The sequence below is a fragment of the Ambystoma mexicanum genome, chromosome 12, assembly GCF_040938575.1.
Source record: "Ambystoma mexicanum isolate Mex_15411 chromosome 12, UKY_AmexF1_1, whole genome shotgun sequence".
NCBI lineage: Eukaryota > Metazoa > Chordata > Amphibia > Caudata > Ambystomatidae > Ambystoma > Ambystoma mexicanum.
This window is the reverse complement of record NC_090936.1, coordinates 518,219,458-518,235,690: the sequence shown is the minus strand read 5'-3', so window position 1 is coordinate 518,235,690 and position 16,233 is coordinate 518,219,458. Positions and strand designations below refer to the sequence as shown.

The following is a 16,233-nucleotide window of genomic DNA, read 5'->3' as shown; positions in this document are numbered from 1 at the left end:
GCAGGTTTTGACAAGATATTCTCCAATAGTACGGATGCACCCTCATGGAAGCACGTCGGTTAGCCCAGCAGAACTCATGATGGGCCAGTCTAGGCGAGTTAGACTGACGGGTGCTGCACTGGAAACCTAGATGGACTCCTGTGTCATAAAAAGAGACGAGACGAATGCACATACATGAAGCCACACCCCGCCCTCACACCTCCCCCACATGCACATACAGAGAAACAAACATGCACTCAAAGACATACACATACATGGACACGCATCCATGCATATAGACAATATGCATGTACAGGCACTCACAGCATATACATACACGTATACACACACGTTACACAAACGGTTACACTGGTGTGGACGTAGATGTACACTTAAACATTTGCTCATCTCACACAAAATGAACAGAGTCCCGTTTTAATGCAAACTGTCTGGATGGTTCTGCCTGCTATCCATTAATGCCACACTTTGCCTCCATCTTGGTTTTCCAAAGAGCCGAGCAATTGGGTTGCGAGCTCGAAGCACCCGTGATAATGCCGGAGTTCCTGGACACCTTCCCATGCCCTCAAGCTCCAGCACTGCTCAACAACCCAAGGGGGTGGGGGGGGGGGGGGGCTTTTGAGCAAACGTATGTTTCGAGACACAGAGTTGATGCATAAATTGCAATGCAAAGGCATATTGGTGAGTGAGCATACAATAAATCAGGAATGATGTTCTGACATATGAATAGACTGCAAACATAAACTACAGATTGCGCCAAGCACTTACTCTCTATGGTTGTCGTGATAGCTGTAGACTCCCACGAGGTACCGTCCGCTGGGCACGGGCCAATGAAAATACGCATCAAAATCATTGACATAGTTGGTCCACAGGCAATCATGATTTAAGTCGGAGTTCTGATGGCAGCAAAGGAATTTCCACCTTAAAGCAAGAGGAAAAAAGTGGATTGAATTGACGGGCATTGGAAGGAATTTGGAGAGGCTGTGGTTTTGGAGATGGGTCATGAGTGATGCCTGAGAGTAATGGGTTGCCTAATATGGAAGCTTGGGGGAAGATCATAAGGATCACAAGATGAAACTGGGAGAAAGCGGTGAGATATGTAGGCATTAAAGCCAAGGGGGTGGGCTTTACTGACCGTTAACAACTCGGCAGCACAAGGTAAAGGGCAATGTGAAGTGGGGGGGCCATTACAGAGGACTGCTATGCAACTGGTAACACAGACAACACCCCCCACCCCTCAGGACTTTATATAATCATTTGCACCCGGGGATACATCTGGGATCTATAGGTCATTTGTAGGGAAGGATTGAACGGGTTGCTTTAATCATGTGGCCTATTTTTGTTACAGGCAAAGAACTACAAGTAAGATGGCTTCTATGGAAAGAGTGGCAGGGATTACTGTTAGAGCCCCGCTTCCATTTCTCGGGTGGCCTACTAAGCCAAAGATGAATGGTACTCAGAAGTGGCCCTTTTGGAAGCATCCTTTGGGTAGGGTGATCAGATTTCCAAAACGAAAAACCAGGACAACCAACAACATAAAAGAGGGACTACCCCATCGCAGCCCACCAATTACCGCCCTCCCCCCAACACGCCCCCACAACCACCACACTATCATATTTCCAGCACTTCTCCTTTCTATAAACTGTATATTATCTCATTTGTGCAGTTTTGTCTGTGAATCTTGACATGTTAATTCAAGGCAGGTGTTTGTTCTAATTGATATGACATGGCTTGCTGTACACTCGTTTCCAAGCCAGTCTGTGGCACAGTCAGTAAGTGTTGTTACTTGTACCTGAAGGGTTGGGGTTTGAGCCAAACCTCCAACTTCAAAATTCTGAAAGTGTTGTGAAAAAAAAAATCAGAATTTTAATTACTGTAGCCACCCAACCCTGCAAACCCCGGACAGGGTTTCTAAAATAAAAAGACTCCCGGGACCTCGGGACGGACGGTGATTTCCACGGACTGTCCTGGGAAAACGTGGGGGGTCAGTGAAATTTGAAATATCAATATAATTTGGAGGGTGTTTGATTCGGGAAAGGGAGGTGCAGTGCAGGCAGAGGACACCAAAATGGACGCTGGCAGAAGCAGCCAATAACTTGTTTGGAATACGGTCTTAATCCGGTAGGTAAAGCCCACGCAACGCTGAGCAAGGTGTTTAATCGCGAAAAGGCATGGCGTTAGTGATTGGGAAATTAAATATTGACTAAATGTCGGAAATTATTGGTGGAGAGATAATTAACGTTGGATATTGTTGTGGAATTATGGTTAAGATATTAAAAGGCTGCATTGGGGATTAAACCATGACAGTGGTTTAAAAACCACTCTTTTCTTGGGAGAGTGAGATGCTAGAGAATGGGTGGAGAGTGGTGAGTTTGGGGAGGGAGTTTTCTAGAATTGTTAGGGGAGGGTGAAGTCCGACGAGGAGTACATAAGAGTACAAGACTGACGCGAGAAAGATTAAAGAGGATAGTTGGGTGTTTGTTTTGCAACTGTCCAACTAATAGTGGTTATACTTTGTGTAAAGATGAACTTGGGTTGGCTTTTCCCTTTGTGAATTGTTGTGTGCGGCATGATTGCAGATCTACACGGGATATGCGCCCAGATACCGGAGGGTTAGGTGCGCTCTACAAATGAATAAATAAATAAATATTGGCGTCCATGTATAATCAGAGATTGCAACAGCCTTTCTCTAGATTACATTGTCCCAGTCCATACTTGTGAAATTTGGTGACGGTGGATCTGGTGAAAAATAGTTAAATATGGTCTTGGCAAAGGCACCAATGACACAGGTACTTCTCCATTACCAATGCAGATCAACCAACGAAGCGCCACCTGCGTTCACCTCTCCTCCCGCTCACATGCAGCGTAGCTTGATTTTTGCAGTACACAGCGACAGGAAGCACAAGGGGGTTCGTTCAGTGCGCGTAGATAGGGTGCACCAAAGGCATATGGAGCAAGGCTTCTAAACCACGAGTAACCTGGCACTGTGCCTCGCTGTGCAATGAGGGATGCAGTCATTGGGCACAGCTTCTATATTGTGTAATCTGCCGCATGCATGCTTCAAACAAAGCGGTGCAAATCTGTGTGTTTCTTGTAGGAATGGGATTACAATGAGCAACTCTTGGTCTTAAACCAGGCCTCGGAGGTAGGGTTGAGGAATGCGAATGGCAGTAGTCTCTATAAAGGAGCCAACCGGAGGGTCCATGGTTGCATGTGCCACGTACCTCATTTGCAGCTCTAGCAAGAAAAGGACTCCTGATAACACTCTAAATTCGCTGTCAGGGAATGAGTAATAGAGTAAAAGTTCAGAATTGATATGATAGGTTATTTATAATGCGCATAATACCCAGAAGTTTCTAAGCGCGGACCCGGGATTCGAACCTGTGTTGATCGTGTGGTCTTGCTTCTAAGGCAAGCACGTTGCCCCTAAGCTATCATCCTGAGACCAATTCTAGCAGTCAGTAAGACGTGATGTTTTAGGAAACATGGGGCATTATATTACCACCATTGTTACATTAGCAATAGAGTAGGGTAGGAACAGTGGCCAATAAAATGGCTTAGTTAAATGGGGGTTATTGCTAGATATGGGATGCAGTGTGCCAGCTGAGTGTGCTAAGAATTAATAAGGCCAAATCTGCAGCGGTCGAGAAACATTTATTTCCCACTTTCAGACAATGTGGCATTAGGCGAGTTCACATAGCACTGCTTTCTTTTTGCATTGCAGGATAATTATTCTCTATGCTCTGACAATTCTATTGAGCGCTCTCTGCTAATAAAAAGCAGACTTTAAGCCGTTCCGAGTGTTTAAGCTTATTATTTTTAGTCTGAAATTTGGGTATTTCATTTTTTGAGAGAAATGTGTTGTAAATTGCCCTTTGTACAGTTTTGTTGAGCATGCAATCGTTTTGTCTTGGATTGTAATAGTGGTATGCTGTGGTATCTTTTATGGACATGGTTTACCTTCCGAAATGAAGAATCATTGGGCCTCATTACGAGTTTGGAGGTAGCATGGCGACCCCCAAACTCGGGTCCGGGTTCCCTGAATGGGGAAATACCGGGCCATTCCGACCTTCAGGGAACACGGACCCGGTACATCCCCATTCCCATTTGAGCCTCCATAGGGCTTTAATGGGAATGGGGAGCATGCTAACAACGGGCCCATTAATGACTGGCCCGTTGTTAGCATGCTGGACCACTCGCGGGACCCGCTAAGGACGTCTGGTAAAACCAGGCGTCCTTAGCGGGTCCCGCGAGTGGACCTCGTAATGAGGCGGTAGGGGGTTAATGGCGCCGACAGCTCTACCGGCGCTGTTAACCCCCTACCGCCAGTGTCGTAATGAGGCCCATTGCTTTTTATAGGAGTGGGCTTTCAGCACAATGATTGAACTGGCCAGGTTGTGGTTTTTATAGATTGTGTAGATGTGGTGTAGCAGTGGGCCTCTGGAAGTGAGTACGTTTGGAAGTGCCGGAAGTTGGAATGCTTGAATTGGTAAATCAAGAGTCATTGGCTATTGTTCACTATCGAAGTTGTTGATATTTGAACTCTGCAATCATTAGTTCTAGAGTAGGGGGTTTTGCAGGAAGGGCTGGCCTCAAAGCGGAAGTCTCCCAGTAGAGCGATTGGTTTCAGGGGTGTTCCTGGGTCTGCGTGCAGTAGTTTTGTTGGATGTAATTAGGAACCGGAAGTAATGGTTTTCTTTTTCATAGCAAGAGTTCCTATGGGGCCAGGGGTTTGTTGTAAGTACATCTTTGGGAATTAGCGAGTTTGAAGTGCGAAGGAGTGTCTTGAGTGCTGTCAATTTTGCAATGGTTTTCAAACCTGTATGAGTGTAATGTAGCTGTAGTGTTACTGGTTTGTTAATCATTTGATTGGAAGGGGTAGACATTTGATTAAAATGGTGTGACTTGGAGGACTTCAGAGTGTCAGACAGTCTCCCCTGTGAATAGTTGGTCTTGGGGTGGCAGTGAACTAGTGGTTGTGCTAGCTATGACATTTGGTGGGCAGTAGTTTGGCAACAATGGTTTGAGGTTGTTTGAGACTAGCGGTCATCATGACTGTTTCCTGTCCAAATGTTTGTTTTATTGTTTCAAGTGCCGATTACCTTCTGTCCTCATGCTTGTTATGGTGATAACTCTCAAATCCGCTGATGGCTGACCCAAAGGGGCACGCGAAAGAGATATCCTCATCAAAATTGTTGACGTAGGGGCTCCATTGACATGAAACCGATCCAGTAAATGTGCTCTTGCAGGTGAAATCCCACACACGGTCCTCATGCTTGTTGTGGTGTTGGCTGTGAAGAAAAAGTAGTGGTTCATTGATAGATGCACCATTCGGAAATGTTTCCTTTAGTAAAATACAGTTGTAGGGATAAACAATTGCTTGTAACAGAGAATAAGGAACTAAGCTTCAGTCAAGCTGTGATGCTGTATGGGTCCTAAAACAGAAAACATCCACCCTGACCCGACTACTAAACATGCCTGGTCGACAATAAGCCCTAATCCCAGAGGTCAAATGCAGACTGGACTTGTGCTCACTAGTCAAGAGTGAATTGGGTTGAGGTAGAAAACACCACTACTTGCATTTTGGGTGGTTAGAGGTCACTCAAACTTTCAGACTGTTTCAGAACTGCCTCTGCAAAAGCTTGCGGTTCACCCATGATAAGGATAGGTTCTGTGGGGGAGAGCAGGCTGACCCACCAGGTCCCTAAAGAAATTCCCACTGCCCTGCCTGGGGCTGGTAGAGCCCAAACAGCACAGCAGGTCTTTATCTTTCCAGTGGTGGCCCAATAGCCATGGAAAAGTAGAGTTTAAATGTTCCATCGTATGCAGGCCACTCGCGCTGGAAATAAAAAATGTAACATAATGAATGGGTAGAAAATAGACATTGTTTTCTATTTTTAGTGTGACGTAAGCAGGTTCACCAACCCAACATTCTTTTACTTTTCCCTTCAGTTTTGGTGGTCTGGCTTCATGCATGGCTAGTGGTATACAGGCGCAGTCAGCTACTTGAAGAGTGATTATGGTTATCTGATGGAATATATTTCGTATAGTTGTATTTCGGTTTATAAGGAAATTTGGGTTTATTATCATTGTATTGAATTCCTTGTATTGACATGTATTTGCATTGAATTTTTTCCATCTAAAAAATGTGAATTGAATGCATTCTTTTTTTCTTTTGGGGGGGGGGTCCTTCCTCCTCAATCCCCGTTTTATACCCTTTATAATGCACCTAAACAAAAATGAACTCTTTACCCCCCAAAAATATGCATTCAATGTACATTTTTTAGATGGAAAAATTTCGATGGAACGGCATTAGATGCAATGGCCAGATACCGGAAATTTGCAATGATCAAACATCAAGAAGCACACATAAAATACATTGATATAAGGCAAGACAAACATATATTATTAAAATGTTGGTTAATTGATGGAAATAACGGCAGTACCTTCAATATTGCTCATTTCTAAAGCCTGTTGCAGGCCTTTCTGACAAGACCTAAAGAGAAAGCCCTACAGTGCTGCTGCCCTGTGTTGTGAGGGAAGAATGCACTACTATTTTTGAAGCCATGCATGTTCTGTGGGAGGGAGGGAAGCTTGTCCCAATTCTGCCAGTGCCATATCTATTGTATGAGAGGCGTTCACTGCTGCTGTTCGTGCAATACATGCTCCGTCATTGGGAAGTGTGTACTCATGCTGCCCAACACATGTTTTTGCTTGTGCGGTACGTTTTCTGTGTGAGAATCTTGCACTGGAACTGTATGTGTTGCTGCTGGCCTGCGGATGTGGGATCTAGCATGACAATTGTATGGGGGAAACGTAAAAGCTGGCATATCAATGGTATGCTTTGCTGATTGAATGCTCGACATGGGCATATGAGGGTAGAATGCCTTAAATGGAGTTATTCCTGGTGTAAGATGAACCCGGGCATATGTTTTTTTTCCCAGCACAGTATGACTCCATGTGTAAGGCTAAAGATGGGCACATGAATAGCAGATGCACAACATATGTATTTATGTTCATACATTTAGTGTGCTGCCTACCACAAGTGGCCTCAGAACTTGTAATCGATGCTTCCTTGGTGGGATTTCCTAGATGGATGACTGTTGTTTGTTGCGTCAGGCTACAGGTAGATGCCTGGCATTTAGACTTGAAGGAGAGGCAGACCCTGCTGGAGTGGATGCATCTCGTTGATGCAATTGACCTTTAGGCAAAACTGCACATCATATGGGTATTGGTGTATCTTGATGGTGGGGTTGGCATGGTATACTCTCAGCGGTTCTATGTAAAGATTGAAGATGACCGGGATCGAATGGAGCCCTCTGGAATGCTTCTGATTACTGGGCGGCACTGTGATCTGTTGGGGTCCATTTGGACCATGTTCTCTCTGAGAGCTAGGAGGCGAACCACTGCAGGATTGGTCCATAAAGGTCCATGCAAGTGTTGACGATTCAATGAGGGCTTTATGCTCAACAGTATTCAAGGTATTCTAGAGGAAGAGTTGGATGAGTAACCAAGAGCCTCCTTTGTCTAAGATGTGTACAGCGTCATTGATAGCTTGGTGCATGTTAGTTGGAAACTGTCTTATCAGTCAATTTGCCAAGGAGGGGCATATGCGTGATGGGGCAATAGTTGGTCTGGTCATCTGGGTTTTTTCAGCAGGGAGAGGATCTGTACACTTTTTTAGTGATTTTGGCAAGGTGCCTTGCGTGAGGGATCCATTAATCACATTGAAAAGTGGTGCGAGTGCTCGACATGTCAAGAGCTTTTTAGTGAGGAGGGGTGGATGTCAGCTTTATAGCTGGTCGGGCTGAGAGCTGCAAGAGCATTGGTCAGGTTTTATGGAGTAATTGTCCTGAATTTGGTCCCTCCTGATATGTTGGGGGGTTGATGGGTGGGATGTTTATGGTGTGTTTGGAGCAGTCAATGTGTTGTCTGGTCTTGTCTGTCCTGTCTGTGAAGACATTTGTGGTGGTGTTGTATTTGCCAGAAAATTGATGTATTGCAGGATCTGTCAGGGTTGGTGTAGTGCTTCACAGCTCAGAGGATTGCTCTGCACTTGTTGGATGTTTCCGTGGTGGTGTAGTACGTTGCTTTGGTTGTGGTGATCAATATCCTACTTGCTGAACAGAGGGTTCTCAGTGTGATGAAGTCTTCTAGCTGGGGGGATTTTCTTCAGCACTTTTCTTGCCTGCGTATGGTGCCCTTGCTGTTGATGGGTTCCTGTTTGTACCAAGGTATGGTGAGTTTATGCTGATTGAGTGGAACTTTCAGAAGGGCTTGGGCTGGTTTACGGAGAGAGACATTAAAAAGTGTATCCGGCAAAGAAACCTCCACGTTTCAAGGGCCTACTGGAGCACATCTCTAGTCTAACACACCAGTGTGTAGTGACCAATTCTAGCACCAATAAACTAAACTGCCTTTACAAACATTTTCTTGGCATCAAAGGCAGGTTTTATTCCCTCTCTTCCTGATTAACATTGGTTTGATCCACTACCAATGATTAAACGCCCCCCCAGTACCATCCCAGTCTTTCCCCCTAAATCCTCTTGTACACCTTTCCAATTGTTTGTCTGCTCATCTGTAATCCTGCTTTACTTATCCTCTCACCTGCTCACTCCTACCCCCATACAGACCATGGTTCGGTTTATCCCGGGTGGGGGACAAATATACAACTATCCGAACAAGCCTCGGCTCCATAGGACAACTATGGTGGTGATGGGTACACATAACAGAGGAATTCATGGCCATGACCATGTATTGCTTTGTGGATGTTGCAGGCTGCTTGAACTGGATTACTTTTACTATCGGCAGCCAGGGAAGGAGATTGAGGCGGCTAGGGTGCGTGCTCATCAGGTGAGATGTAAGAAGAGTCCAGCGATAGCTTTTATGAATGCATTGGAGTCGACGGATTTCCCAAGACTGGAGGGCTAAATAGAAGCTGTTGCCATAATAAAGACAAAAGCAGATTAATGTACTTAAGACATTTACATTGTCGGGCAACCAGAGGAAAGGTAAAATGCGGCCTACGAGTTTGAACTGGAAAAAGCAGGAGCTGATGACTGAGCTCATTTGAGGTGAAAGAGGGCAAGGTAATGGTTGATGAAGAGACGCAGGTCTTTAGCATCATTTACAATGAACGGAGAAGAACACAGTTCAGTGGGCAAGAGCCATTCACTCCAAAGGCTCGGGCTGTCTTCTAGGAGTATGAGCTGTGTTTTCGAGTAGTTCACTTTCAGAAAATTGGAGCACATCCAGATGTTAACTCATTAGAGATCACTGGCAAGTCAGTTAAAGGGTGTTTCGCAGGAAGTAGTATCGGAGAGTTGCCATGGTAACTGCAAAAAAAGTTCACCCGAAGGTGTGAATAATGACCGTGAACAGTTTGAGATAGAGATTGAAGTTAAGTGATAAGGCTGAGCCCCCTGGGACCCCGCAGGTGATGTGGAAAGGGGGGGGGTTGGGCGAGATAGCATACCCCCACAGGTTATTTTAGATCAAAGGCAAGCCACTGCGAGAAGAATGTATAGATCCAGGCTACTAGCCACACCCTGCCAAGGAGAATCTGGCGGTGAACACTGCAGATCAGTCCAGGGAGGTCAATGTGTGGATATCACCAATGTCTGCTTTGCACAGAGGTCTCCTGGTCCGGAGAACTGCAATGCGACTGTACCCCAGCCAGGTCACTAGTGTCTGCTTGGTGAGGATGTGAGATGGAGTTTGTCTCAATGTACGGCTGAAGCTGGCCACAAGCATCCCGGTCAAGGCATGTACTCGAGAAAAGCAGGATATTAATTAGCTGGTAATTGGCTTTGCCTGGCTCTTCATGAGTGAAATGACCATAGCTTACCTGAGGGGGTAAGGATCAGGGTGAGAGGTAAGAGAGTGGCTCACAATGTCAAGCAGGGAGTTTGGAGGCATTTGAAGGTTCTTCATCAAGGGGCGAGAGGTGAGACAGAGGCTTTACGCTTGATGAATACAGAGTAACATGATTCAGTGGAAAGCAGAGGGAAGATGTAGAGGGCACGGGGCAGCTAAGAGGGGAAGAGGCCTGTGGGATAGAGCTATGTTAATGTCATAGTGGGAGATGGGTTGCTTGAGATGTTAATCAAAAGCACAAAATGTTTGTTTGGAAAAAGCGATAAGGATCCAACGGCATGCCAAGATTTGCCATGTAGTGCCATCAGTTTCACTGCTGAAGCGTCCATTGGAACCACAAGTCTGGCAAAGGTAGCTCACACTGGGTTAATAAACCTGCTGTACTGATCTGTATTTAACTTGTAGGAAACGTGTTCAAATCAGACGACTACAGCTGGGACTTAGTCTCAGACTTCTCTCAAATTGTGAATACCATTCAGAAATCTCGTGGTGGCTTGTATTTGGCACAAGTAGTGCTTATTGCGCTTTGGTTTAAGGCGCTATATAAATAAAACATCATTGTCATTAAATTTGTTCTCTCTGAATTTTGGCACCTATAGTTTTGTTATTTCACATTATAAATGTAACTGTTAAAGCGCCAGAAAGCAATGAAAACCCCAGACTGGGTCAGATCCTCACACCCGACATGGGCATTTTGATTACTCAAAACCCTGAGCTGGGTAATAGTCAAAATGGGGTATTATGGTGCTCTGATATACTTGGCTAATGTGTGCCTATTGGATGTGGATGGCAGTGGGTGCTATGACATCAGAAACTCTCTGCATGATAGTTATCCATTGGCACCAATGGGAGCCTAGGTTGTTCAGCGTACACTGGAAGCAGGGTGGCCGGCTGGTGTCAGTGTCTACTGACAGAGGTGGACCCCTTTGTGATCTATGTCCGATGACAGCAGATTCCTGGGTGATGGCTGCCCACTGGCTGCACAGGGTGGAAGGATCAGCAGCAAGGATAGAAGCAGTAGGGAAGGTCATTGAATGTCTGGTTCTTATGGATTAAGAGAGAAGCCACCCAGACTCCCTTATAAAGAAGAAAGGTCCTACAGCATCAGAGCAGCACAGGAAGAAGGAGAAATGTAGTAGGTGCCTGCAGGGCATTAACAAAAGAGAATTAGAAAGGGCCAATAATGTTATCATGGGGACAACACAGGAAATAGAAGTGACGATAAAGTGACATCATACTGTAATAAAACAGGTGCAAGGGCAGATGATAAAAGAGCGGGAACTTCTCAGAGATGAGCGAAATGTGGCAGGACATGAAAATCAATATTTCAAACGAAGACAGAGCTATAGTGTAGATGCCACACATAAACAGGACTCCTAGAGTCGGGAGACCACACAGGGACCAGTCTTATTTAAAATGATAAACATCAGATTTAATGAAATTAAGATCTAAAAAGTGATTAAATAAAGCGGTCCACAGTACATACACTTCATAAACTTAGTGACAAAAAAACAGACAGTCGTTACGTGACAAGCTAAAATTTAGCTGATTAACAATGTATCAAAACATAGACACATTCAACATCAAGAGGTACGTTTTACAAATAGTGTACCGTACCCTACAGTAGTTAGAATTGGTATGTCAGCAAATTAATAACTCTGGTAACAATACAGAGTATTATCTCGACATGTTTCAGTTCCTACAGTTATTCTGGAACATTCATCAGGAGGTATATAGGTAACCACGTAACCAAGACAACATTCGGAAGACAAGTAGTAACATTCACAGTATTCCGAGCATCTGCAGATTAAAAGACAGAAAAAGTGCAAAGCATAAGCTTGAAATTAGCCATTATTATTGCATGTTCAAAATCCATGAACTCAGGTATCAATATAGAGGGAAATAAATACCTCCACTGATGCCTTGTGGGTGCTCTCTACTCGAAAAGGTAGTAGGTGGTATGGAACCGGAGGTCGTTCCTACCTAAAGTGCAAAAACATCCGAATGAGCGCTAAATAGTAGCTCACTCAAAAAAAGCAGGATCTGCGCATTGGATTAGCAACTAATGAGATTTAATGTGGCAAGAGAACCATCTAAAGATAGATATATAGATAAAAAGAGCAGTATAGATAAACGGAGCCCAGTGCTGATAGACGGAACGAGGTGTTCATAGTGTGCCCCGTATGTTACCCAGAACTAAGGCAAAATTGGGTGACTATAGCCTAAAAGGAGTTAAACGTGGCGTCATTTTTTAGTCTAATACAACCCCAGTATCAACAACCCCCAGTGTCGGGGGGATTCCACGACCCGGGTGGTAAGGGGACCGAGGTATAAAACTCCACGGAACCGTGCATCCCGTCCAATGGAGGCGGCAAGTAATACGTGACAGTAAGCAAATGCTCATTGAGCCTTACCTTCGATATACAGGTAAGTGCGCCGAGCGTAACTGTATCGAGCGGACGGCTCCAGAAAGAGATCCTGCTATCAGCGTTAATGCTGTACAGTCCTTGCAGGGAGCACTGTGTGCTACGGAGGCGGCAGTGTAACAATACTGGGAGACCGATGCTAGGAAGGTAGTCATAGTGGTCCACTAGTCTTACAACTATGTCTGGTCAGAAGGGATGCATACCGAAGTGGTTCTACACGGCAGCCATCATGGAGTGGCTCAACCCAGTCAAGAGAAAGATACAGAGATACTAGAAACGGCTAAAAAAAGTAAGTAGTACTAAGACAGACTGCTGGAAAAAACACACATGTAGTGACAAATGGCTCGGTACTACTCATGTCAGGTGGAAACCATATGGAGCGTATAACGTCTATTATAACAAACGAAACGTAAAATACTATTCGCTAGAAACAGCAAAAGGAAGAGATAAGCCGGCCTGTAAGGGGATAGAAGTGGATAAGGGTGGACAGTCAGCCTTACAGATGTAAGTGGCATAGTAAGGAGTGCAGCGAGTGATACAGACCCAGGTTCCGCTCTGCTAAGCTCCAGATTACATAGTACAAAGAATACACAGCTCGATGGTAACAGATAAGAAATGTGCAATTAGATGTTATACCATTCGATAGAGTCATTGAGACCCCTGATGTCGCTCTGCAAAGTATATATCATCCTTTGCTCCATATTAAGCCATTTTTTCTCACATGTGGCATAGATCGATCCTTTAAGTGATAACAATATTGTCCATTTGAAATCCTCATAATGGTGTTTCAAAAGATTGAAGTGTTTCACCATGGGGGCATTTTCAGTTCTGTTCTTGAGGCAGCACTGGTGTTCCATGATGCGAACTTTGGCCTTGCGAGTTGTTTTCCCCACATAATGCAGTCCACATTTACAGGTGATCAAATAAATCACAAATTCTGTATTACAATTAGTCAGATTTTTCTGTGTCCAGAGCTTTGAGAGGCCAACATCAACATTTTTGGTAATTGAGGTCAGTTTACAGACCCCACATGAACCACAAGGGTAATGACCGGTGGGTTCAGGTAAACCCCATAAGGTGGTCAATCTGGGTTCCTGGATTGAAATAGATTTAAGTTTGCTGTTACTAACCCTGTTGCCTATCGTTGTGCTCCTTTTATAAGCAAAAATTGGCACTTTCATAGTAGGAGAGGTGGATTGAAAGATTTTCCAATTCTTTTTAATGATGTTGGTGATATCAAAGCTCTGGTTAGAGAAGGTACTCACACACACAATACGATCATCTTTAGGTTTGACTGGTTTGGGTTCTAATAGTGCCTCTCGATTGTTGTTGAAGGCCCTTTTGGCTGATTTTTTCACCAGATTCTTAGGGTACCCTCTCTGTCTCAGTTTTTTCACGAGAATGTTAGCCTCAGCCTCATATATTTCTTTAGTAGAACTATTCCTTTTAAGGCGTAGAAACTGGCCAAAGGGGAGGTTATCACAAAGGTGTTTAATGTGATGACTAGAGTAGTCCAGAAGGGAATTTTTATCGGTGGGTTTATGATAAGGCTTGATTTTCAGGACTCCATTAGTGGCAAAAATGGTTAAGTCAAGAAAATTGGTAAACTCATTACTAGACGTCATAGTGAACTGAAGATGAGGATTTAAATTATTCAGCCAGTTGAAAAAGTTGTTAGCTTCAGTCAAAGTGCCTCTCCATATGACCAGGACGTCATCAATATACCGACTCCATTTCACGATGTTATTATTATAGGGATTACGGTTGCTATAAATGTTGTTTTTCTCAAAGGTCTCTACATACAAGTTAGCAACACTCGGAGCCATGGTGACGCCCATAGAGGTCCCTTCAATTTGTTGAAAAATCTTACCATTGAACTCAAAGTAGTTGCGTTTTAACGCCAATTCAGCACACCAAAGGATGAATGAAGTGGGGACCGGATCCTTATCAACGCGACCCAGGAGTATTTCTTCAATCACATCAAGGGAGGCTTGCTGGGGGATGTTAGTGTAGAGAGATACAATGTCAAAACCAAGTAACAGCTGGGTATTGGTATCAAAGGCCAGATTTTCGTGACTGTTGATAACATCTCGAGAGTCCTTTAAATAGGATCGCATTTCTTGCACAAATCCTTTCAAATAATGGTCCGCGAAAGTTGAGAGAGGTTCAAGTTAATCCCTGCCACAATGGGTCGTCCTGGAGGGTTGACCAAGGTTTTATGCACCTTAGGTAAGGTGTAAAACGTGGGGATGGTTGGTTTTTTATTAATGAGGAAATCGGCCTCTTGTTTCGAAATCCACTCTCGATCTTTAGCTTTGGAAACTTTGTCTGTAACGAGTGCTATGAGTTCAGGGGTTGGGTCCAGAGTAAGAGGACGGTAATAGTGATTATCACTAAGTTGTCTTTCGCATTCCATAATATAGTCGGTGCGATTAAGAACCACAATACCTCCACCTTTATCTGCTTTCTTGATGACAATTTGTGAGTTTTTGGATAGAGAGTCTAGTGCTTGAAGTTCCAGGTTAGAGAGGTTGTGGAAAGGTCTCGAGGGTTTACTCTCCAGGGTTTTTATTTCCGCGATCACTTTCTTTTCAAAGACCAACGATTCAGGAGAAAAACTCTGTGCTGGAGGATAGAAGGTAGAAGGTTTACGGAGTCCCGTGTAGTTAGTAGGTCCTTCCGAAATAGTTGCGGTATCGGAGGAAAAGAATTCTTTCAGATGGATTTTCCTCATTAATTTTTTTAAATCAATTAGAAATTCAAAAGGATCATGTAGTTTAGTCATCACGAACCCTAAACCTTTATTAAGCACTTGTTGTTCTATATCAGTGAGAATATAATCAGATAGATTAATCAAAAGCGATTCCCGCTTCTGGTTTGTTTTGTTCCGTCGTCCCAACTGCTTCTGTTCGGGGCCTGATATAAAAAACGGCCTGATTACCTCTTCTTCCTCCGTTGTTTTGTCGTCGAGATGGTTGACCTCTTCCTCTTCGGTTGGGAGTTCGATTCCGAGATGACATTCCTTCACCTGCATCGTCAAGGTCACTACTATCATGACTGGTACTATATGAGGTGTTACGAAACCGGACTCGTCTATTGTGTCTATTGGGACCATTGGTTTGTAAAGTTTTGTTAACATGATCTTCTTTAACATAAGGAAAAGCTCTCTCATGCGAGAATCGGGCCAAATCTTTTTTCATACGTTGGATTCTTTCGTTAGTATTCGTGCTTTTAAATTCCTTCATCTCTTTCTCAATTTCTTCAAGGCGTTTCTTATAATTATCCAGCGGTAATAGTTTCTTTATATTTTCTTCAATTTTCAGAAGTTCGATTTCTATTTTGGTGGATGTTTCTATGGCTGTGTCTATGATCAAAATCAGCCAATCACGACCACAGCGATTAGCTATATAGCTCCATTGTACTCTAAACTTCTCGTTATCAAGAAACAATCTAGGTTCATTCTGGACTGTCAGTCCTTGTGGTAATGCTTTGTTCTTGAGGTATTCAAGCATAATTGCTCCATGAAGTTCTGTCCTTGTGAGTCTTTTCTTTAGCTGTATAAGTTCATTCCATTCATCTTTATCTTTCATCATATCCACCATGTCTTCGTGGTTCAGGATAGAAATAGCTTTCATAAGGGCTGCAGCATAATCATCGCTGTAGGCTAATGTTCTGTCATCTGCCATAATGTTTGTAAGTAGAAGTGCCGAGTTATAAGATAAAGGAGAGGTTCTCAAAAGGATGCTAAGCCAGGGCACATACTCCAACCCACTTAAAAGTAGTTTCCTGTGACTAATCAGCCACTATGAACAACTTAACTATGGAGGAAGCCCGGTATACAGTTGACTGAAATAAGTTCGCAACGTATACTCTGTCTCAGTCCGGGAGGACAAAGGATCTATATTTCAAACGAAGACAGAGCTATAGTGTAGAT

At 43.9% G+C, this 16,233-nt stretch overlaps 1 protein-coding gene across 1 annotated transcript in view; it reads right to left on the bottom strand.

The window, feature by feature from the left end:
- Window positions 1-16,233, bottom strand: part of LOC138513727 (hemagglutinin/amebocyte aggregation factor-like) — a 54,432-nt gene that overhangs the window by 26,567 nt on the left and 11,632 nt on the right. The window contains exons 3-4 of the mRNA XM_069628804.1: window positions 5,100-5,288; window positions 766-918 (exon numbers count right to left, since the gene is read on the bottom strand). Of these exons, the coding sequence (XP_069484905.1) occupies window positions 766-918; window positions 5,100-5,288 (342 nt within the window). The remainder of the gene's footprint in view (window positions 1-765; window positions 919-5,099; window positions 5,289-16,233) is intronic.